Raw genomic sequence first — 24156 nt, 5'->3', positions numbered from 1 at the left:
TGGACCACCTGGCCTCAGGGGTCACTCTGCCAGCTAAGCCCTGCAGTGGGTGAGCATCCCCAGCACCTGCTCCCATGGCCTGGGGACAGGGCACACCCTGGACAGGTGGCCCAGCAGGGCACACTTTCTGATTCCCACAAAGTCACCGTCACGCGCCCCTCGAGGTGGTTTGCGGGGGCACCTCAGGGCCAGCGGGGTCGTGGCCTGGCTGCCACCTGATCACAGCAGGGCACTGGGCCTGGCATCCCCGACCCAGCTCAGCTGCACAGCTGCCCCTCTAGTCGCCTCTGTCCCCTCTGAGTGTGAGGACCTGCGCTGCTCTGGTGCAGGGTGACCTGGGCCCCTTGCTGGGAGCTGCGACCCTGTCACCCTGTGCCACCACCCTGTGGTGGCAGCAGACGTGGGAGGGGGCTGGGTGATCACGGGGACTTGGTGGTCTCTGTTCTCCCATCACCACGTACAGAAGGCACTGAGATGGCACCGCCGGCCGTGCACCCAAGGGACTGGGAGTGAGTGACTCTTCCAGCCCCAGCGCCTCCCCCCAGCCCCTCTGTCCTCAAGGCTCGGTCCCCAAGTCCCTCTGTCCTGAGCCCGTCGAGCTAGTGGGAGGACAGCCTTCCAGGCTCCAGCAGAGGAGGTCACAGTGAATTTAAGCAGCGGCCAAAGGCTCCGTTTTATTTCATGCTGGGACCAAAGGCCTTCCCGCTTTCTCACCGAGAAGATGAGCACCTTCCACGCCCGGCCTCCTCCCCCTCCGTGGTCCAAACCCACAGAGCTAAGTCCCAGAATCAGGATCCTTTTCCGAGTCAGACGCAAAGCTCCCTGGGGCCTGGTGCCTGCCTGGCTCCCAGGTCAGGAGGCTGGGCTGCTGGGCCGTCTTCCGCAGACCAGGGGTCCGGGTGAGGGTGGGGACAGAGCCTGGGGGTGCTGAGCGAGGCTGAGGCCTTCCTCTCCTTCTATGTGGCCCGTGGTCCTCCCCCCTGTGAAACACGCAGAGCCCCCCGGGGGTCCTTCCCCCAGGAGGTCCCGGGCATGGGACCCGCGAAGCCGGCCTCACATGGTGTACGCGGCCCAGTAGATGACGTTGACAGTGGCGAAGGCCGCGGGGAACACGGCACGGGCGTAGATGTCAATGGTGTCCGCGTCGATGGGCTTGAAAAGCGCACGGAAGCCCCCCTGGGCCCCCTGTTTCTTCGTCTCCTCTGTCTCCACCTCCACCGACCTGTAGGAACCCATGAGGTTCCCGGGCACGCGGCACTGCCGGCGGGACGCGGCCAGCTCCTGGGTGACGCCCGCGGCCGAAAGGGAGAAGAACACGATGGCATTCTTCACGTCCATCTGCGTGGCGGGGGGGGAGGGCTGAGTGGCTGGAGCGCGAGGGCAGGACCCCCGGCCCAGGCCAGCGGCTCTGTCCTCAGAGCAGGCGGCAGAGGGTCCCAGGTTGAGCACAGGAAAAAGTGCTCCCTGCCCCGCTGGCAATGCTGACCCTTCCTGGTGCTGGGCGGGGGCACTGTCCTTCGTCCTGAACATGGGAGGCCCCCACCCCCACCCACCCCCACTCCCAGCCTCACCTCGACCCTCTGCTCCTTGACCTTGACCTTGGCCTTTTGCTTCTTCCGGTAGTCAGCGTTGAAGTGCGCGAAGGCGTACTCCACCAGGGCGGCAAACACAAAGACGTAGCAGATCCAGAAGTACACGTCCAGCGCCTTGATGGCCGATGCCCGCGGGAGGGAGGAGCGGGCACTGACCATCAGTGTGGTCATGGTCAGCACTGTGGTGATGCCTGGGGGGAACAGGTGGTGCCATTACTGGAACCCCACCCCAACCTGGGTGCAGGTCAGGCTCCTCTCACCAGGCCCGGCCTGGCTGGCCACTGCCCCAGGACAGTGGGCCCGAGGGACTGCAAGGCAAGGCCTGTGCTCAGGACAAAGGGGGTTAGGGCCCTGCTCCCAGACTCCCTCCTTCCACCAGCTCCCTCGGGGGAGAGGCCAGGGCCCCGTACCTAGAGACACTCTGGCGGGCACTGCTGCCTGGCTAATCCAGAAGGAGACCCAGGACATGGCGACCAGAAGGATGGAGGGCATGTAGGACTGGATGATGTAGACACCCCGGTTCCTCCGGAGGTGGACGTGCAGGCTGAGCCGGGGGAACTGGCCGGCTGCCAGAGACCCCCGTTAGCACCAGGCCCACCACCCAGGGCAGTGCTCGGGGAGAGGGACGCTGAGCGGGAACTGGGGCCACTGCCAGCCTCCAAAGAGAGGAAGACCCTTGTCCCCACCTCCCCCCACAGCCTGATGGGTCAGGAGAGGGGCCGGCCCCGCGGCAGGGCCACCAGAGGAGGGAGAGGAGAAAGAGTCCAGCCTTGCTGCTGGGCCAGTGGGCCCCTCCCAGAGCGCAGTGCACCCCTCTCCTACCCTGCTTGTGCGCAGCCCAGCTCGAGGAAAGAGCCAGCCTGGGCTCGCTGGCTCCGATGACCGGGCAGCAGGGGCGGGAGGGGCCCGGAGACAACACAGGCTTGGCCCTGGAGCCCCCCGGCACCCCTCAAACCCCGGGGAGCAATGAAGAAGTGAGGAGTAAGGCAGAGGAAACCTGATCCGGGCCCGCACTAGGGCTCGTCCCGAGTGGCTCGGCCAGGCACAGCCTGCGCCGACCAGCGGTTTTCCAGTTGCAGCCTCCGGGGGCCCTCAGGGCCGGCTAGTGGCTCTGCGGAAAGCACTAGAAAACCACCAGCGGGGCTCACAAGGAAGAGGCCATGAGAGGCCGCGTTACCCGATTTGAAGTTCATCAGCTCTGTGGTGAAGCGGTAGCTGGTGATGGTGAACTGGGCCAGCTGCAGCCTGTCCAGCCCGTGGATCTGACCCTGGTTTTCGGACCAGTAGTAGACGATGTCCTCGGATGAGTAGCCGTCTGCAGGAGAGCTCACATGGGCTGCAGAGCCTGGCGCCCCCTCCCCAGCCCCTGGCAGCCCCCGCAAGACTACCCTGCCTGTGCTGGGAGCCCGATACACAGAGGCAGGGAGCAAGGAGGCCTGGGACCATGCCTGGCACCTCGGAAAGGTGGGCAAGGCCAGATGAGCTGGCCAAAGGGCACGTCACCCTTGCCAGGGTGACCCGCAGGGGTCGCCATGCTGGCCCAGTGACACAGGCACGTGTCTTGTCTGGGCTCCAGGGCCGGCGGTCCTGGGCAGGGTGCTGACCCGCAGCAGGAGGGCCGGGCTGCTCGGGCCTTCCAGCCCCCTCTCCCTTCTCTTCCTTCTGTTTCTGCCCCCGCCCGCCCTGCCCCCGCGCTGGCCCACACTCACAGCTTTCCAGGTGCAGCATGCACTCCTGCTCGTCCATGGGGTACTTGGCCAGGTCCATGTCGCAGGCCACCGTGGAGGTGATTCTGCCCAGACAACACACTGGTGGGTCCCCAGGATGAGGCCAGCCCCCGGCAGCCGGCGTCTCTCTGGCCCAGCATGGCAGAGACGCTCCTGCACCCAGCCAGCACGGCCTCCTCACGGGGCGGCGGCAGGCTGCCTTTGGTCTTGCCCGCAAGCTGCTGGCATTTGGGTGCAAACTGGAAACTGTGGCCACTTTACAGATATCTGTGAGTCTTTCTTCAGGGATCAAGAACCAGATTTCATTCACTTTCCTCGTCCTTCAGAACAGCTGGCTGGCTAAGCCGGGCCAAGAAGGCAGGTCCAGCCTGAGCCCCCTGGTCTGCCCCTGGGGATGGCCCCTAGGCGTCCCCACTGACCATGCAGCCTGGGAAAAGGCTGGTGTTGCCACGCATGCTGATTTTCCAAGAGAATTTAGATTCTTATGTAAATCTCCTGATCTTTAAAGTGCTGGCAATTAAGTCCACTTTTAAAAGGCATGTGTCAGAAAACACACATTCACAAATACATGTACACGTGTGTTCACAGCAGCACAGCTCACAACAGTCAAATGTGGAACCAGCACAGCTGTCCATCCATGGAGGAGCAGACACACAAAACGGGTGTATCCATGCAATGGAATGTCACTCTGCCATAAAAAGGCAGGACATTCCGATAAATGTCACAACATAGATGAATCTGGAAAACACTATACTAAGTGAAAAAAAGCAGACTCAAAAGGTCACGTAGCGTATGATTACTTTTGGGTGAAATGTGCTGAATAGGCAAATCCACGAAGATAGAAAGCAGATTGGCAGTTTGCAGAGCTGGAGAGGGGAGATGGGGAGTGACTGCTAATGGGCGCGGGGTCTGCTTTCGGGCGAAATGTATTGCAAGTGGGTAGAGGTGGTGTTTGCACAACATAGGGAGTGTGCTAAGTATCACGGAATTGTTCACTTTTAAATGCTTGATTTGATGTTATGTGAACTTCACCTCAATTTAAAAAGACAAGGGCACGCGTTAGCCGAATAGCGGCCTCTGCTGGCTTCCGGCCAGCAACCTCTGCTTCCTGCGCAGCTGCTGGTTGCCGGGGGATATAAATACCGCCACCCCCCACCCACCCCATCCCCCCAGCTCCCAGCGGTGCGCTCCGTGGGGGGTGGGCGGGCAGGCAGCCGGCTGGGCTCACCGGATGCTATAGAGAATCACCCCATCGGGCTGCAGCCGGATGAGCTTGTTCTCCACCGTCACGTCGTGGAACCAGGCGGACTTGGCGTTCACGATGAAGGTGTCTGGGAGCCACAGCTTGTCCACGAAGCGGCTGTCCAGGCCCAGAGTCTCGTTGGTGTGGTTGTAGGACAGCCTGCTGTCGCGCCAGCTCTGATGCAGAAACACCGTCATGGTGTACTCCTGCAGGGGGGGACGCGGAGGCCCGGCCGTCAGCCCCTCCGCTCGCTCCTGGGGGCACGCGGCCGGGGGCGGGGCGGAGGCCGGTGGGACCTACCATGTTCGCCTCAGAGATGTGGTCGATGCTGGCCACCTCGATGGCGAGTGCCACGTTCACGGGGGGGCCTGCGAGGAAGGAGCCAGGCCCGAGGCAGGTGGGGCTGAGGCCAGGCCCCAGCACCCCCGGCCGCTTAGCCAGGCCAGCGAATGCCCCAGAAGGCGGGACAGGGAACAGCCAGGGGCTTTGCAGGGGAGGCTGTCTTGGTGCAGACCAGCCTGAGGCCTGAGCAGATCCACCTTCCTAGCCGTTTCCCTGGGGGCTGGTGCAGGAGCTCGGGCACGCCCCTCAGGGGAGCGGCCTCTGCACCAGCCCAGAGCCAAGCAGGGCTCACACCCACACTGGACCCAGGGTCTGCCCTAGCCCGACGGCCACTCTCACCTCCGATGCCAGGCCGGAAATTGCGGGCGTAGCCCTCTATCAAACCGTCCAGGTTGGGGAGCCAGGATATTTCCAGGTTGGAGCCGACATAGTCGCCAATGTCATTCATTGCCCTGGAAACGCAAGGCCCTCTGGTCACAGACAGGGTGCCAGGGACAGAGCCTGTCCTGGGCACCTAGGCCAGGGGTGGACAGGGGGGAGGCCCTGCAGGCTGGACCTGACCAGTCCCAGGAACTCACGCCGGACACAGGGAGCCCCCGGGAGGTGCAGAACCCAGGACTCCTCACCTCTTCCACTGGCCTCTATGCTCAGCTTACACCCCACCCACTCGGCCCTGAGGGAGGCCACCCAGGTCAGGCAGAGGCCCCCGGCTCCCTCCATAACCACCCAGCATCCCCACCCCTGGGGTGGGGCCGCACGGGGACCCACCGACACAGGCGTCCCGTGGCCCGCACACTCCGACTGCTGGAAGTCCCCCAGTGGCTCTGCCGGCCCCCCTCCTTCTGCTAGCCCTCTGGGAAACAGCGCCTCCAAATTCATGTCCACCCAGAACCCCAGAATGGAACCTTATTGGGAGACAGATGTAATCAGTTAAGATGAAGTCACGCTAGACTAGGGTGGGCCCTAAATCCATGACTGGGGTCCTTAGAAGAAAAGGAAATGGACACACAGGGAGAAGCCATGTGACCACAGAGGCAGGGATTGGAGTGATGCGGCCAGAAGCTGAGGGGCACCAGGGACTCCAGCAGCACCAGAGGCTGGAGAAAGGCGTGACCCTGCCGACACCTTGGCTTCAGACTTCTGGCCTCCAGAATTACGAGAGAATAAATCCCCCGTTTTAAGTCCCCCAGTTTGTGGTCGCTTGTTACAGCAGCCCCGGGAACCTCACACACCCTTGCTCCTCCAGCCCACGGTGGGGGGGGTGCATTTCTCCTAAACCTGACAGCAGGGAATGAGGAGGGACTTTCAGAAGGAGCCCTCTTGTTTTTCTCTGAATCACTGCTGTCCCCAGTGGGCAGAGAAGGCCTCCAGGGCACCTGGGGCCCGAGCCCGTCCAGAGCCCGCAGGGGAGACGATGCGCCAGGGTGTGGATGCAGAGCAGTGGGGAGCTCTGAGGCCATTCCTTCCTCTCCCCAGAGTCAGGCGTGGCCGCGTGCCCCGGCGCCCCACTCTGGGCCATTTTGGCCACCGCGACGAGACCGCTGACCCCTCTGGGCTCCGGCGGTGTTGCTGTTGGCCACCCCTCCCTTCCCCTCCCCTCCGGACGTGGGACCGGCTGCCGCTGAGCCTGTCAGCGCAGCCTCTGTGTCCCACCCCCGACCAGCCCCCACTTGGGCCACCGCAGACCGCGTCCCCCTCCGCCCGTGGCCCCAGTGCCCTGCCTGCTTCCAGCTGCTAGTGCTCCCTGACTCCTGCCCTCCAGCCTCTCCCCTTAGACGCCTGCTTGACCCTGCAGACCCTCTGCCATCTGTCCCCACCTCTTGCTCCAGTGCTAACCCTGACCCCCCCCATGTCCCCACGCTGATTCCCCCCACCTCCACTGAACCCCCATCCCTCTCCTGGCCCTGCCCCGGGCCCCTGAAGGAAGCTGTCCTGATCACGCATTTATGCATCCACACGTCCATCTGGCTAGTGTGACCCTTGGTGCCACCCTGTTCCAGAGATGTGACTGAGCCAGGCAAGGACAGTCGCGGCCCAGGCCCATGCAGAGGTCAGCGTCTGCAAGGGGTGGCAAAGCAAGGGGCTTTGAGCATGAAGACGGTCACAGGAAGGGGAGGTCAGGAGCCCTCTGGCTGGGGAGAAAGGGACAGCCTCCCCGAGAAAGTGACATCACAGCCCAAAGAGAGAGAAAGTGAGTCTGGGGCGAGGCAAGAGGCAGGAGGCAGGCGAGGGCTCCACGCAGTGGGGTCTGGGAGGGGCCTGCAGGGCGGTGGCAGGCATGGGGCAGAGAGTGTGGAGGGGGCGACCGTGGGGCTCATCCAGGGTCAAGGGGAAACCGGCACTCCGAACAAGGAGCTGCTCGATTAATTAGATTAAACCTGGATGCCTGTGAGGGAGGCGCATGGGAAGTGTCCTGAGGGAATAGGGGGGATAAACTGGGGGCCATCGTGGAGGTTGGGGGGATGATGGGCTGGACGGGCCATGGAGACAGAAAGGGGCCTGGTCCAGACCGAGGGAGGGTCAGTGAGGGAGGGGCCGGGAGCAAGTTCTGCCGCTGAGTTGGTGGGGCTGGGCAACAAGCTGGACCGGCCCCGGGAGGCTGTCCTCTCAGGGGGGTTCAAGAAGGCCTCGGGGCCGCCGGGGCTTGGGAAGCGCCAGCAAGGGCACCTGGGCCCCTTGTCTGCTCCACGAACCGGCCCATGAGGAAGGCTGAACGTGACCCAGGAGGTCCTCAGCCAGTGAGACCTGCAAAACCAGCTCTCCCCGCAAGCCCGCGGGGTCCCTCCAGGTGAAGGCTGGGTGGGGCGTGTGGACAGGGCAGGTGCTTTGGTAACAAAGTAAAAGAAGGAATTAAATGAAGCCCTGGCCCCAAGTCAAGCACAATTAAAAATGCAAATGGAGTTCACCCTGAAGGTCAGACGCAAAGGGATTGGAATGAGGCTTTATTTTTGGACCGGCCCAGCGGCTGGCCTGCTTGGAGCCAGGCCGTCAAGAGACACCACCCTTCCCCACCTTGGGCTGGTGGCACAGGTGAGCACACCTGTCCTGGGCCAGGGCCTCACACCTGCTCAGGGGCACAGAGGCAAGGTCAAGGGCAGCGCCCACCGTGAAGCTCGCCTGAAAGTGTCAGGACACTGGTGGGTTCTCAGCTCTGCCGTCTCCAAGGGTGAGAAGGGAACAGGCTCCTGCGGTGCCACATCTCACGTGGAACAAGGTGGCCGTTTCTGCAGCTGTGAAGGGATGCGGGGGCCGGAGTGCCCTGGAGGCGGGGCTACATGGTGCTCTGGGTCCTGGAGGGCCCTAGCCTCCTCCACTGGTTCAGGTAGAGTCAGTGGGGCAGGCGGGGTACCTGGTCCATGGGGGGCTCTGCATGGGGTCAGAATGGGGGGACTCTGACCCACGTCCCGGGAGGGAGCGTCTAACTCCTCTGATGGCCCTGGAAGCCGGTGGTGGCCTAGGGTTGGGGTTTCATTAGAGGAACAGAAGCTCAGAGACACACCAGGCTCAAGCTCGCGGGACAAAGCAGGTGCCGTGAAATCACAGGCAGCTTCCGCCCTCCCGGGGCTGCTCCTGGGTGCCATCAGGCCCCCCGCCCTCTCCTGGCCCCCCTGAGAGAAGCCCCACCCCTGTCACTTGCCTGTGCCCCTGGGGATGGAAAGGGAAGGTGGGTGTAGCTGAGCAAGGCAGCAGGCACCACCCCCAGGACCCCCCCACCCCCGACCCTGCGCACACGCGGCCCACGGATCCCTGACAGCTCTGCTTTTAGAGCAGCCGCTGCAGCGCTGGCTCCTCAGTTACCAAGGCGAACACCACGACGATCGCGCTCACGGGAGGTGAGGGCGAGGCAGGAGACGCGGGCACAGCTTCTCCAGGGAGACGGAGGTGCCAGCAGCCCGGGAAGGCCACCCACTCGGGTAGGCAGCCGGCGAGCTTGGGTGGCCGCTGCGTGAGCGGATCTTCAGACTCAGGGAAGCGTGGCCTTGACCCGACCCACAAATGCTGCACGGCTCACTCCCTTCTTATCCCACCAGGAGCCCCGGGATCTGGGCTGAGGGGCGGCAACAGAGAGGCCCTTCCATGAGCCCCGATGCCCCCTCACACTGCCCCGGGGTGGGGACGAGGGAAAGGAAGGCGCTGTTCCCCTGGTTTCTGAGCTGAGGGATGCAGAGCAGATGGGAAAGGAGGCCCCGAAGGCCCCCAGAGCCCAGAGGCTCTCGTCCCAACCGGGGCCTCAGCCTTCCTACACAGGCAGACAGGCTCACCCCTCGCCCAACAACCCAGGAGCCAGATGGGGTAGGAGTTCAAAACACTGCAGATTTTAGAAAGGCAATATAATGCACTCATGGACTTGGGGAGGGGTGTGTCTGGAGAATTTTCCAGCAGGAAATGTATAAATATGCCTCATGAGTAGCGTGAATACAGACAAAACAAGCAAGGCAGGCTTTGCCGCCAACTGAGTGTTGGTGTCAAACTTGGACTAAGACTTGGGGTTCAGAGCAACTTGGATTTCAGAACTGCGGTTTGCAGCTGTGGGCCTGAGCCAGCAGCTGACCCCTGGCCCCCAGCACCTCCCTCCACAGCCACACCTCAACGCTTTGCCCTTTCTGGGACCGTGAAGCAGGAAGAGGAGAGAGGAGAACGGCCCATTGGGCTTGATAAAGAACAAGGCCCCGGGACAGGGGCCACATCGGCACTGCCTGTGACTTTGACACGACAGCCAGGTCTACAACCAAAGCCAGACTTTCCTGGCTCTGCCCTCCACCCACCAACGAGTAAGCTCTGACCACACACACACAGAGCCGTGTTACGTGTTGTCCGAGTGACTCCAGCCCAAACACGGGCCAGTGTTCAACGATTTCTGGCTTTTAAAGTCTTCGACATCAGTTGGTTGACCACAAAGTCTGGAATGCTGCGGGGGGGGGGGCAGGGAGAGATGTTTTTGCTCTGCTTTTTCCTGCAGCCCCGGCACCAAGATGATTTTCAAAAAGGCCCTTCACAACTCCTATGGCAGGTAGCCAGACTCAGTGCTCGGGATGCTGGGCAACCCGGCGCCCACATCAAGTCCAGTCTGCAGAGACGCGAAAAGCAAGCTGGGACCATCCTGGCCCCTGGGAGCCAGAGGGAGGGAGCCTCAGCACAGGGACCTTTCTTCTTAGCCTCTGCCTTCACTGGGGAAGACAGGGCACCTCATCCCCTCTCCTGACAGTTAAAAAGAAATCCGGAGTCTGTCCCCTGCCAGGGGCACCTGGCTCCCCCACTCGCATACCCTGGAGTCGGATGGCATTAGAAATGGTCCCAGAAGGGAGGTCGACAACCACACCTGCCATGAGGACGCGCCTTCGTGTCCACCCCAGGCTGCTAAAGGCAACGGAAGCTGGTGCCCGAGAAAGGGGAGCCGCCTCCTCTCCCGTGTTCTCCGGACCCCTCCTTTCTTCCTGCCTGAAGCTGGGGCCCTGCTGAGAGCTCAGACCGCGTCTGGAAGGGCACCAGCAGCCAGGGATCGGCCAAGTGCCGGCTGGGGCGAGGAACCCGAGCTCAGCAGGCGAGCCCGGGCACCGGGGGAACTGCGAGAGGCTCTGACGCCCTCGACCGGCCCTGCGGCGCGGGTTCAGCACCGGGACGGCGGACAGCACCGGGGCGGCGGGGCTGCCAGAACCTAGAACATCGCCGCTGCCCGCGCCCAAGGGCATCTCCGCGGCGAGTTTGGAGAGGAGGGCCCGCGCGGGAGACGGGGTGGGGGAGTCATGGGGGGATGGGGGACAGACACGGTGGGAGCCTGTGGGTGCGGGCAGACGCGGGCCCCTGAAGAGCAGGGGTTCGCACGGGGCTCCATCCCGGCAGCCGGGGCTTGGCCGGCGCGGGACTCCCCACCGAGGGCGGACCCGGCGCAGCGCGGACCCGGCGCTCGCTCACCTGGTGCCGCGGTGCTGCTGCGCGCAGAGCAGCAGAAGCGGGGGCAGCAGCCAGGCCAGCGCGTCCATGGCCTCGGCCGGCTGGGCGCTGGGCCGGGGGCGGCGCCGGGGTCCGGCCGGTCGCGGGAGCTCGAGAAGTTGCTTAGCCGGCGGCGGCGGCGGCGGCGGCACAAGAGGGCGGGAGCGGGAGGGCGCGCGGCGCGGGCGCGAGGGCGGACGGAGCGGCGAGCCCGGAGCCGCCCCGCCCCGCGCCGCGCGGCACGGCCCCCTCCCGCCCCCCCCTCCAGCTCCGGCCGCCCCGCCTGCAGCTCCCCTCCCGCCTCCGCCAGACCCCCGCGCCCCCGGCCGGGGGTCCGGCACTGCCCGTCCCAGCGCCGCTGCCCTTGCCGGCCGTAAAGGGTCCCTCCGCGCGTCTATCCGGGAGGCGACTCAGGCGCAGGACCCGCGTGGACGCGGCCTCTAGCTGCCGGCCAGGCGCCTGCGGACCGACGGGCGCGGCAGAACCTCGTCCCTGGAGCGGAGTCTGCGATGGGCTGTTTGTGGGGGTCACGGGTCCTCGGGAGCTGGTTCGCGGGGAGGAGGGTGCCAGCGCCCCAGAAGCCTTCAGCTTCTACCGGGCGAGACGCCCCCCCAGCACCGGCAGCTCCTTCCAAGACCCTGGCGCTTGCGCCTCGCCTCCGTCGGGTGGGCGGTGACGGGGCGCAGTGACTTCTCTGCCTGGCGGGTCAGGCTCCATCACACCTGCCCGCAGGCCGACGGCTGGGCTCTGACGAGACGACACCCGTACCTCACCCCACCGCCACCCCCAGCGAACCGCCAAGAAAGCCAAGGTCTCCGCATTCTCTACTGTGACTCTTCTGAACATAAAACTCTACACAGTTTCCAAAAAAAAGCTGACCACAAACTCTTCTCGTTTGGTCTCATTCATTCACTTCTGGACTCAGTACCAGTTCACGACCGAAAGCGAACGTCTCATGAAAACACTAAAAAATGGGCAAACTGGTCCTGGAGTGGGTTGAGTCCTGTGCGTGACTGTTGACACTGGCCAGAGCAGGTGCGGGGCGGGGGATGGGGAGTGTAGAAAGGGCTTTGCTGGGGCTTCCCTGGTGGCGCAGTGGTTAAGAATCCACCTGCCAATGCGGGCGACACGGGTTCGAGCCCTGGTCCGGGAAAATCCCACATGCTGCGGAGCAACTAGGCCCGCGAGCCACAACTACTGAGCCTGTGCTCTAGAGCCTGGAGCCACAGCTAGTGAGCCCACGTGCCACAACTACTGAAGCCTGTGTGCCTAGAGCCCGTGCTCCGTAACAAGAGAAGCCACCGCAATGAGAAGTCCGCACACCACAACGAAGAGTAGCCCCCGCTTGCCGCAACTAGAGAGAAAGCCCGCGTGCAGCAACGAAGACCCAACGCAGCCATAAATAAATAAATAAATAAATAAATTTACTAAAAAAAAGAAAAGAAAAGAAAGAAAGGGCTTTGCTGCTGGGAATTTCTAGCCCAATCCTGAGGGCCACGGATCAAGGGGGCTGGGTCTCAGCCTTCTTTCCTAAAGCCAGCAATGAGCTCTAAGACAGTCAGGCAGGTCCCAGCAAAAATGCCCCCTGGAGGGTCCCCCGGCCCCTCGGGTGCGTCCTCTGGGTACTTGGAAGCACTGCCCTGCTGTGTGTGTGAGCGTGTGCTCTGGGCGTGTCTCTGGACACATTCCCACTTGTCCCCCTGTGCAGGCTTGATCGGAGGTTGAGGAGTTAACCGACAAGAACGTGCGGAGAGCGGGGCCTGGCCCAGAGTGAGGGCCCTGAGCCTCACGAGGGTCGTTTTCATTATTCCTCTGCTAGATTGGGATCTAGTCTGTCTGCTCCTTTAGAGCAGCCCTCGTGTCTAACAGCCTCTGGTGTACGATAGATGCTTAATAAATGCAGGAAAATTTAGGCTCAGAGTCGCCCAAAGCCAGCACAGCTGGTGTGGTCAGACCCCGCAGCGTTCAGGAACACACACAGCACTCGCTCTCCTGTCTTTCAGGCCCAAGCTTTGGTCTCTGTGCTGGTCCAGGCTCCAGCGCTTTCTCTGGGTTCACTGTCACACTCTTTTCTTGGATCTGAGAAGATCCAGGTGCTGATAGCCTCTGAGAAATATTGCTGACCTTGAATCACTTGATTCAGTTAGTTCAGGGTGAACCAGATTATTGCTATTTTCTACACTCTCGTCTATTATCTGAGTCGTAACATTAATACTGAGGTTTCACTGGAGAACTCCCATGCAGGCATCTCAGCCGTAGCCCTGGGTGCTGGGTGCCATAGAATCACCTTTTCTTCCTCAAGCCCTGGAGAGAAGCACATTTCAAAGCCAGGACAGAGAAAGAGGCAAAGCAGCGACCTGCACACCCATGGGACCCATGATACTGCCCGTCCTTCACAGCTCCTCTAGGATGCCCGGCTGTTCACTGACCTTAAATCAAAAAGCTTCATTTCTTCCCCAGAGTCTGCAAGTTTTATTTTAGTTCTATTTTGTTGCTAATTGGCTTCAGTTTGGATCTCAAGAATGGGCATTTTCATTTTTCCTTCCTCGAGTTTTTTGAGAATTAGCTTGTCGCAATCCTGAACCTTGGGTGCATCCCGCTGACGTGTGTCACTAGTCAGTCTCCTGGTCCTCATCTTCCGCTCCACCCAGACAAGCTCCAGCCGTCCCAGGATGGGGGAAGCCTATGCGGGGCAGCCCCACCAAAAGTCCACTTCTCCCCTCCCTTTGATAATTCAGGAAATGCCCCCAGAGTCAGAGCTCTGGGTACCAATCCCAGTCCTGCTCCTAACTGGCTGTGTGGCCTCAGGGAAGTGATTTCTCCTGACTTTGTTTTATTCATTTGCCAAAGGAGAGGCTGAGTACTGATGGGTTTCTTGGGTACTGGAAGTCCACAAGGCTGAACCCCATTACAGAGAACCTCAATGGGCTGTCTTCACTGAAAACAACAGTCTAACTTGTCAGTGCTCAGGGTCCCCCCTCCTGTGGAAAATAGTGTAGGTTATTCCCCATCTTTATTCCACTCCTGTGATTTTTTGGGGGGGAAGGCAGAACCCCACCCTCCAAGTGTGACTTTGCTGAAACTTTCCAAATCAATCAGATGAAGGGCCTCTGTCCATTTCAGGTGAGGTCTGTGCTCTTCTCCCAGATACCTGACAGCCCCACCCCCTTGGCCTGGCACTGAGAGCACGGGACAGGGGACCTGGTGCCAGAGCCTGGGGACAGGGATGAACAGGAAGCCCGAAATTCCACCCTGAGGCGTTTGGTCCCTGTAGGTCTACTTAACTCGTCCACTCGCTCGCCTTCCTCTTATTTCACAGGTAACACGGCTTCTCCGGCGGATGATCCATGCAGAGCCCTCTGGTTACGGGCTCAGGGCAGCGGCTGCTGTACCTTCCTCCTGTTTAGTGCAGGAAGGCATTATGCTCTCCCCGTGTGGCACTGAGCAGGGCCATCGCACATTTAGCCCTGGAAGGTACGGACACTCTACTTCTGTGGTTGCCCCCCCGGAGTCACCAACTCAGCACTTCCCTGGGTAACAGTGCCCTAGGTAGCACCTAGGGAGCTGCAAGGTGTGGTTGGTGAGTGTACTCGACTACTGAGATAATCAGCCTGCTGTCTTTTTTGCCTGTTTCTTTTGGGTAATGCTTTGCCGCATGCTCAGCATAGGGGAAGGGATGGCACCGAGTCCAAAGCTTGGGCTGAGAGCTGGCCCGAATCCATTGCAGCAGCAGGATGGGCCCCAGGAGGTACAGGTGAGTCACAGGGACCCAGGAGGGGAAACTGCACCAGCTAATTTTAAAATCCCTGCTTGATATATTTGTGAGGTTGTTTTATTATTTTCCTGGGAAAATGCACCAAACAGAAAATGGCAGCGACACAGAAAAATTTTCTTGAGCTTATTAGAGTGTAATTATTAATCCCATGATTTCCAGATGGAATCCATTCATTTGGAGAAGCAGAGGCAACTTAGCAGAAAGGATCACATGCAAAATCCCTGCAGCAGGCTGAGATCAACCGTCTACTCAAACAAAGGATACGCTGGAAACGGGGCTGCGTTTCGAGGCTGTTTTTGGTAATCAAGGCCCTGAGAACTAATAAACACCCGAACCTGGCCACTTAGAGAATTTTTTCTCCATGAGGTAAATAGACGTCCAAGTACAATTGCTCACGTGTAATGAGGAGAAGACAGAATTCTATTCTCGTATTTTATGTTTTTTAAAGTGGCAATTTGAATTCTTTCATGTGATGGAAAATGCTAAACACAGATTAACATACTTAACAAAGGGCTGCCTATCAAGTGAAAAAGACTCCTTTAGGTGCCAGCGTGACTGAATTGACTGACGTGAAAGTCCTGAAGGGGCTGCTGGCAGAGGGTCCCCATGGTGGCCGGGCGGCCCTGCTCCCCGGACTCTGTGAGGAAGGTGACCGTGGCTCCCCGAGACTCTCTCTGGTCTGATGAGCTGATCCTCTGGGCAGGATGCTGGAGAAATAAAAGCAGGAGATTTGCTGTAATCTTTTTCACATTCGATATTTGGATACTTTGATTAAACGTCCTTAAGAAAGGCCCCGACACAGGTCGATATTCATTTAACCAATATTTATGGAATTATTCATCGTACTCTGTGCCAAGTACTGGTCTAGACATTGGGCATGAATAAGATATAAAAGGTTCCCGTCCCCAGTGGCCTCAACTTCTAGGAGGAAGAACCTGGACAATCAGTGGGTAAACAAACAAAAGAGACCATTTCAAGTGTAATCTCAGCAAGATAACAATCATGGGGGATATCTGTGGGGACGGGCACTGTACACAGGGTGGGTGGGAAGACCTCTGTGAGGGGCAACATCTGAGCTGAGGTTTGGATTCTATTCTATCGCTTCTGGAGGAAAAGCCAGCCCCACCAAGAGCCAGGTAAGTGTTCAGGGCAGAGAACGGAATGTGCAAAGGCCCTGAGGCAGGAGTGAACTGGCCAGTCCAGACAGGAGCAAGGCCAGGCCAGAGTGGCTGCGAGGGAGGGAGGGAGGGAGGGAGGGCAGCAGAGTGAGGCAGGCAGAAGCCAGGTCACGTGTGGTCCAGTAGGTGCGGACTGATGTCTATGTTCAGCTTATTTTTAATTAATTAATTAATTGGCTGTGTTGGGTCTTCGTTGCTGCACACAGGCTTTCTCTAGTTGCGGTGAGTGGGGCTACTCTTCTTCGCGGTGCACAGGCTTCTCATTGCGGTGGCTTCTCTTGCTGCGGAGCACGGGCTCTAGGTGCACGGGCTTCAGTAGTTGCAGCATGTGGGCTCAGTAGTTGTGGCACACGGGTTTAGCTGCTCCACGGCACGTGGGATCTTCCTGGACCAGGGCTCGAACCCGTGTCCCCTGCTTTGGCAGGCGGATTCTTAACCACTGCGCCACCAGGGAAGCCCAGGGTCAGCTTATTTTTAATGAGCTTTATTGAAATACAGTTTACATACAATAAAATTCACTAATTTAACTATACAATTTGATGGCTTTGATATACATGGAGCGTTGTGTAACCACCACTGAAATCACGACATTGCCCATTTGCTCCACCTTAAAAGTTCCCTCCTGCCCCTTTGCAGTCACCCGAGGAGGTGACTGCACCCCAGCCCTGGGCCCAGATGACCACAGGTGTCTGCTTCCTGTCCCTACAGTTTTGCCTTTTCTGGACTCCCACAGGGTGATGCTGGTACAGACGCCTTCTCACATCCCACCCAGTGACCCCTGCCCCCTGCTGCAGCCCCCCGGCCACACGTGCTCTGCCCTTCGAGACTTGCTCCAACACGTTCAGGTCGACAAGGTTTGGGTTAGTTTTCTCCTCTTTCCTTCATTTTCAAATTCCTTTGTCTCTGGTTTGTCACAAGAAGCTGGTTGACATTTCTTCATTGCTCTGTAGGGAAAGTGTGTCTTTTCTCTGGGAGTTTTGAAGAGCTTTCCTTTGCTTCTCATTTTGATTAATTTGATTAGTATGAGTCTTGTTGTAATTGTCTTGTATTTATTCTGCTTGAGGTTTGTTGAGCATCAAGGGTCTGTGGGCTTACAGTTTTCATCAAATTTAGAAGATTTGCAGCCGCTTTCGCGTGCGTTTCAGCCTCCTCTGGCTCCTCAAGGCATTAAACCCCACATCCCAAGAGAAAGCCCCTCGTAACCTCTCCCTGTCACAGGCTCGGGTTTGGCCCCATTGCTCAGCCGCCCCTCTCCATGGCCGGGTCGAGGTGGTCACTCTTGCAAGTCCTTGGCGTTTAGCCCCTTCCTCTCCTCCCAGGCTCACGTGTACCCGATGAGGCTGCAACTTACCCCTAGTCACCAGCCTGGCAGCCAGGGGAGGCATGGGACAGTTGCTGAGCAGGGCCCTGTTGCCTTGCTGGGGAGACCTCCACGGTGTCCTTCCAGATGCGGGGAGTGCCGGCTCCCCTTAGGGAGACGCGAGCCACCTTTGCCGCCTCTGAAGTTTCAAAGTAGCCTGGGAAGTCACAAACCCTGGGGCCTCCACCCAGATATCCCACCCTATGAGTCAAGATTTCCCACCTGCCCTTGGCCCCCGGACCTGCCCTTGAACCCAGGACTCTGACCTTGGCCCCTGGACCTGCCCTTGGTCCCAGGACCTGATCTTGGCCCAGCAAAGCTACCTTGGCTTGGACTCCAACACCTCTGAATCTCAGCATCTCTAGTCTGTCCTCGTCCTGCTTCCATCACCTCCTTTTCTCCACAGAAGGAGGTAAGAGCCTCTTTATAAACTACCAAGCAGCTCTGGCCTTCACTCTTAGTCTTTTGGGTTTTTTTTTTCTTTTTCATTATTTTTAATTTGAGAAGTTCTTTTCTGTCAAATACTACAATTATGTGTGATAATCATTATGGTTTAGATACTGTTTTACTTTCACTTTGAAATTTTTTGTTGAGGTATGATTGACATACATACATATTTCAGGTGTGCGACATAATGATTCCATGTCTGTATATACAGTAGACCCTTGAACGACGTGGGGCTCGGAAATCCCGGGTTAACTTACAGCTGCCCCACCTCAGCCACGGCTCCGCGGTCCTGTAGTACTGGAGTGCAGGTATTTGTTGAAAACAATCCATGCATAAGTGGGCCAAGCACTTCAGACCTACGTTGTTGAAGAGTCGCCTGTATTGCAGAATGATCCCCACAGTAACCTAGGTAACCGCCATCACCACATAGTTATGGGAGTTGTTTCCTTCTGATGAGAACTTCAAAGACCTACTCTCTTAGCAGCTTCCACATATGCACCACGGTGTTATTGACTATAGTCACCGTGCTGTGCATCACATCCCCACAACTTATTTCTTTTATAACTAGAAGTCTGTACCTTTTGATTCTTTTTATGCATTTCACCCACCCCCCACCCCCCTGCCTCTGGAAACCACCAGTCTGTTCTCTGTATCTATGAGTTTGGATTTTTTGTTGGCTTGCTTCTTTGTCTTTTGTTGTTGTTTGCTTTTCGTTTTGTTTTTGGGTTTTTTTAATTGTTGTTGGTGGGGGGTTTTTCTGTTTTTTTTGTTTGTTTGTTTGTTTGTTTGTTTGTTGTTTTTTTAGCTACCACACGTGAGGTTATACACTATTTGTCTTTCTCTGTCTGACTTATTTCACTTAGCATAATGCCCTCAAGGCTCATCCATGTTGTCACAAATGGTAAGATTTCACTTTTTAAAACAATTTTTAGGGCTTCCCTGGTGGCGTGGTGGTTGAGAGTCCGCCTGCCGATGCGGACACGGGTTCGTGCCCTGGTCTGGAAGGATCCCACGTGCCGCGGAGCGGCTAGGCCCGTGAGCCATGGCCGCTGAGCCTGCGCGTCCGGAGCCTGTGCTCCGCAGCGGGAGAGGCCACAACAGTGAGAGGCTCGCGTACCGCAAAAAAAAGAAAAAATAAATTATTATTTATTTTATTATTTATTTGTTTATTTTTGGCTGAGTTGGGTCTTCGTTGCTGCACACGGGCTTTCTCTAGTTGCAGTGAGTGGGAGTTACTCTCCATTGTGGTGCGTGGGCTTCTCGTTGCGGCGGCTTCCCTTGTTGCGGAGCACAGGCTCTAGGCACACGGGCTCAGTAGTTGTGGCTCGCGGGCTCTAGAGCGCAGGCTCAGTAGTTGTGGCGCACGGGCTTAGTTGCTCTGCGACATGTGGGATCTTCCCAGACCAGGGCCCGAACCCATGTGCCCTGCATTGGCAGGCGGATTCTTAACCACTGTGCCACCAGGGAAGCCCCCCCATCACATCTTCTTTATCCATTCATCCACTGATGGACACTTAGGTTGGTTCCATGTCTTGGCTCTTGTGAATAATGCTGCAGTGAACGTGGGGGTGCAGCTATCTTTTTGGGTTAGTGTTTTCATTTTCTTTGGATAAATATCCAGAAGTGGAATTGCTGGATCACATGGTAGTTCTATTTTTAATCTTTTGAGGAAACTCCATATTGGTTTCCACAGCAGCTGTTTCAATTTACATTCCCACCAACAGTGCACGAGGGTTCCCTATTCTCCACATCTTAGGCAACGCGTGTTATTGCTTGTCTTTTTGATAATAGTCATTCTAACAGGTGTGAGGTGATATTGTGGTTTTGATTTGCATTTCCGTGATTATTAGTGATGTTGAGCATCTTTTCATGTGCCTATTGTGTGTCTTCTTTGAAAAACGTCTATTCAGATCCTCTGCCCAGTTTTTAATTGGATTGTTTGGGGTTCTTGTTACTACTGAGTTGTATGAGTTCTTTATATATTTTGGGTTATTAACCCCTTATCAGATGTATGATTTACAAATAGTTTTTCCTGTTCCATAGGTTGCCTTTTCATTTTGTGGACAGTTTGCTTTGCTGTGCAGAGGCTTTTTAGTTTGATGTAGCCCCATTTGTTTAATTTTGCTTTTGTTGCCTTTGCTTTTGGTGTCAACACACTTAGCTTCAATTGTTGGTTAAGTGTCTCCAGCTTTTCCTACCCCCTCAATGCAACTCAGTAACAGCCAGATCATTGTACTGTTGCCCCCCACAAACACACACGCTCCTCAGTCATTGTACCAGCCACCTTCTCCCAATTTGTTATTGGTGGAAGTTTACCAGCAGACTGCCACCTTGTTCCGGGCATCCACATATTACCCAGGATGGGATCCTCCTTGCCAGCTGGACAGTGAATGATCAGGTTACAAATCCCCATCATGCCATCTGCTTTCTGAGACCATTCCTGGTACCAGCTGTGTCCATCTGGGTCCTCCCGTAAGCAGACCTTGAGAGGGAATTAGGAATGCAAAAGATTTATTGGAGGCTCATGCCTATGAAAGATCAAGGGGAGGAAGTGGGACTGGGCCGAGGAGGCCTTCATTCCGCAGTCCTGATCTGACCCCTGTGGATGGAAAGGGGGGAAGCAAGACCGAGCAGGAGAACTTAACTCTAATGTAAACCTGACGAGGTTGTGGCCAACGCAGAGGGGGTATGGAAGGGCTCTGGAGCAGAGGCTGTGCATTAGAGAGTCCCATGTCGGGGGAGCTGGTCGGGTCCAAACGCCAGCCAGAGAGGGAGTGGGATCAGCTCAAACACTGTCCAACTACAGCACTGCAGCTGGAGGTGGGTTGCCAGCTGCCACTCTTCACAGCTACATGCAACTCCTTTCTGGAAGGGAGATCAGAGGGGTGCTCCCCCATGGCTGCTAGGAAGTTCTCAGAATACTAACTTAGTACCCTAGCATCCTCCAAAGATGACCGATGAGGATTCTACGTTTAGAATGAACTCATGGATATTAACATATTTGATGTGCTTCAATCCTTCGTAAATAGTTACTTTTCTTTTCTTTTTTGGCCTTGGCTTGCGGCCGGATCTCCCCTACACTTAGATACTCAAAATTGTCCCTGGGCTTCCCTGGTGGCACAGTGGTTGAGAGTCCGCCTGCCGATGCAGGGGACACGGGTTCGTGCCCCGGTCCGGGAGGATCCCACATGCCGCGGAGCGGCTGGACCCGTGAGCCATGGCCGCTGAGCCTGCGCGTCCGGAGCCTGTTGCTCCAAAATGGGAGAGGCCACAACAGTGGGAGGCCCGCGTACCGCAAAAAAAAAAAAAAAAAAAAACTGTCCCTACTTTGACCAGAGGGAGCCCTGCAAGGTGGCTAATGGATCCTCTGACGCAGCACTAGAACCTTTGATAATTTCCTTGCTTTCTGTTGGTAAGATGCTCCAGGATCATCTTGTACGTTTTCTGCCACAGATCTGGAATCAGCCATTTTTTTCTAGGAAGCTCTGTTTTCTTTCTTAGTGGGAAATGGCGTGTAGGGACAACAGCCCGGGTGCTAAGAGCGCTCATCACTGCTGGACTGGTGATTGTGTTTAGACCAGTGCTGTCCAAGACGGCGATGGGCACTTCTACATCCGTGGCACCTAATACAGCAGCTACGAGCCGCACAGGGCTTCTGCCACTGAGGAATGGAATTTTTAATTTTATCTAATTAAAATGTTTTTCTTGTGGTAAAATATACAGAACTTAAATTTTACCATTGTAACCGTTTTTAAGTGTACAGTTCAGCGACATTAAACACATTCACATTGCTGTGCTACGGTCACCACCATCATCTCCAGAACTTCTTCCTTTTCCCAGACTGAAGCTCTGTCCCCACTAAACGCTCACCCCAAATTTCACCACACCAACCCCAGCTCCTGGCAACCACCAGTCTACTTTCTGCCTCTATAAATTTGACTATGTACCTCATATGAGTGAAATCAAATAATATTTGTTCTTTTGTGACTGCCTTATTTCACTCAGTATCATGTCTTCAAGGTTCATGCATTTTGTAGCAGGTGTCAGAATTTCATTCCTTTCAAAGGCACAATAATACTCTACCATATGTATCTATCACATTTTGTTTATCCACTGATGAACATTTTGGTTGTTTCCACCTGGCTATTGTGAATAATGCTGCTGCGAACATGGGTGTACGAGTATTTGTTCAGGTATTTAATTTTAATTAATTTAAATTTAAATAGCCACATGTGTCCAGTGGCTACCATATTGATAGTTCTAGACCTTCCCAGTGGACAGAGCTAAGAAATATATTTTAAAAGAAAAAATTATATTAGTTCATACTAATATTTCACATCCAAATCCAATATTACGGGGTTTTCCACTTTTTACATTTCTATCTCTTTGCCCAAATGAAAAATATTGGTTCCTAATATTACTATACTTATTTGTTTTACCCCACTTTGTATAATTCCAGAATAACAATATCAATGTTATAACAAAGACCAGGATTACTGCAAACAATTGTATAGTTTATAGTCTACTAGGTATGCACAAACTGTTGGGTTTTAAAGTCACTTGAAATGATCCTTTTCTGTTGGTTAAGCCACCAAACTGACATAGAGTTAGGTTCCTTTTTTATTATTATTATTTTGTTTTCAACTCTTTTGTTTTTTGTCTTCTGTCTTATTTTGGGTTTTGTAATTACACAGTTCCACAGCCAAATGTACAAGCACATTCAGAGAAATCTAGTTTCCACTGCTGTCCCTCCTGCCCCGGTCAGTAACCACTTTTATGTTACTTTATAACGTAAGAAAATAAGCAAGTGTATTCTTATGGCACCTGCCCCTTCTTAGATAAAATACTATACCCACTGTTCTGCATCTTGAGGTTTTTCCCTCAACGGTATGTTCTGGCTGTCACTTCAGGGCAGAGCATAGAAAACAGTCCTTTCCCGGCCCTTCCGCTGTGCGACTGCACCTCACCCCGCTCTCGCTGGTGGACATGGGGCTCTTTTCAGTCTTTCGCTGTCCTTCTTTTCTTTAGTAGAAAGTGCCTTAATCGTTAATATGGACGGGCTCAGAGAAGCAAAGCTGACAAGGAAGAAGCTCCATAATTTGGGTGGGGTGGGGAAGAGAAGAATAATTTCTCTTAGAAAAACTGCCCTGGGCTGATACGGTGACTCAGTTCTGTTCCTCAGTCCAGAAGGCAAGAGGCCTGGGCACCGCTGCAGGGGGATGAAGGCAGAGGTCACTGCTGTCATCTGGGTAAAGTCCACAGCTCTCAGAGGTGCTGCGCTTTTCACAAGGCTTGATGGCTCTGATGGATCTCACCATCCCAGGATGAAACTAAGGGACTTCCTGGGCCCCACTGTGGCATCAGGAAACACTGGTCAAAGCCAGCCAGTGGCCAGCAGGGCCAGCGGCCTTGCAAGTCACATGCAGGCAGGATGCTGGAAGGCGCGGGGCCCTGCAAGGACGGGGGATACGTGGACTCACTCGAGGGCCCAGGGCCTGGCACTGAGTGCACTGGTGAGAAGGACCCTTCTTCACATCCCCGCATCTCGGCCGCAAACACACGCCCCTCTGGGCCCGGGCAGGGCTGGGGACTGGAGAATGCGCGGGGAAAGCTCAGTTCAGCTCCAGCCCAGTGTGCCATATCGTGCCAAGTCTCTCATCTCGAAAAGTGAGGAACCCCGATTTTATGTGAACTCTCCTGTTTTTAAAATTGACAACTAGAGCTCCCCTGGTGGCGCAGTGGTTGAGAGTCCGCCTGCCGATGCAGGGGACGTGGGTTCGTGCCCCGGTCCGGGAAGATCCCACATGCCGCGGAGCGGCTGGGCCCCTGAGCCATGGCCGCTGAGCCTGCGAGTCCGGAGCCTGTGCTCCGCAACGGGAGAGGCCACAACAGTGAGAGGCCCGCGTACCGCAAAAAAACAAAACAAAAACTGACAACTAATCCGAACTTCAACCGGCTTGGCCCAAACCAGGGGAGGCAGCCTGGCGCGCCGTTCGAGCCACCGAGCAGCGCTGGTCTCCTCCGCCACGGCCCGGGTGCCCCCGCCACCGAGCAGCGCTGGTCTCCTCCGCCACGGCCCGGGTGCCCCCGCGAACCTCCACTCGCGGCCTCGGCCTCGGCCAGCGCCCGGGTCCCGGCGCCCCGGAGCAGGGAGCCCCCGCCTCCCTCCCGCGCTCGGGGCGCAAGTGGCCGCCTCGGCCTCACTGCGCCTGCGCGGGGGCGCGCCGCCGGACCGAGCCATCGCGCGAGCTGGGAAGGGGGGCTCGGGCACCCCTACACCGCGGTGGAGCCGTCCGTTGCCATGGAGCTGCCCGCTCCAAACCGCGCAGCCAGCCGCAGCCGAGCAGCTTCTCCGCCCGGAGCGCGCGCCCTTCGTACACCGGCAGGTCGGCTGAGAGGTGGGGGGTCCCTTGGCCCCGGAGCCTGGGGCTGGGTCGGGGGCTTTAGCCGCACCCCCCAGGCACAAATCAGCGCCTTCATCGTGGAAGTTCTGCCCGAGAAATAAGTGCTAGTGCGGGGGGTGGGGGTCGCCCCTGACCGGTCTCAGGGACCCCAGGGTGC

The 24156-nt window shown here is 57.0% G+C and overlaps 2 protein-coding genes across 3 annotated transcripts in view; one reads left to right on the top strand and one right to left on the bottom strand.

Annotated features, from left to right (window-relative positions):
• Nucleotides 1–1053: 1053 nt before the first annotated feature.
• On the bottom strand, nucleotides 1054–10885 carry GABRD (gamma-aminobutyric acid type A receptor subunit delta; the record flags this gene model as incomplete). Of its 2 annotated transcripts, XM_082615548.1 has the most annotated exons (9): nucleotides 1054–1338; nucleotides 1572–1783; nucleotides 2003–2158; nucleotides 2770–2907; nucleotides 3302–3384; nucleotides 4548–4768; nucleotides 4863–4930; nucleotides 5244–5356; nucleotides 10818–10885. In XM_082615548.1, the coding sequence occupies 9 exons, from the start codon at nucleotides 10883–10885 to the stop codon at nucleotides 1054–1056; spliced, it is 1344 nt and encodes a 447-aa protein (XP_082471674.1). The 2 variants fall into 2 exon arrangements, with proteins under 2 accessions (XP_082471674.1, XP_082471675.1); XM_082615549.1 differs by lacking the exon at nucleotides 2003–2158.
• A 13041-nt stretch (nucleotides 10886–23926) lies between these two features.
• CFAP74 (cilia and flagella associated protein 74) overlaps nucleotides 23927–24156 on the top strand; it is a 75806-nt gene continuing 75576 nt past the window's right edge. Inside the window, exon 1 of the mRNA XM_082615271.1 lies at nucleotides 23927–23993. The gene's annotated coding sequence lies outside the window, so the exon portion shown is untranslated. The remainder of the gene's footprint in view (nucleotides 23994–24156) is intronic.

The sequence above is a fragment of the Mesoplodon mirus genome (genome assembly GCF_964341445.2).
Source record: "Mesoplodon mirus genome assembly, chromosome: 3".
In the NCBI taxonomy this organism is placed as follows: Eukaryota; Metazoa; Chordata; class Mammalia; order Artiodactyla; family Ziphiidae; genus Mesoplodon; species Mesoplodon mirus.
This window is presented reverse-complemented; position numbering and strand designations above follow the sequence as displayed.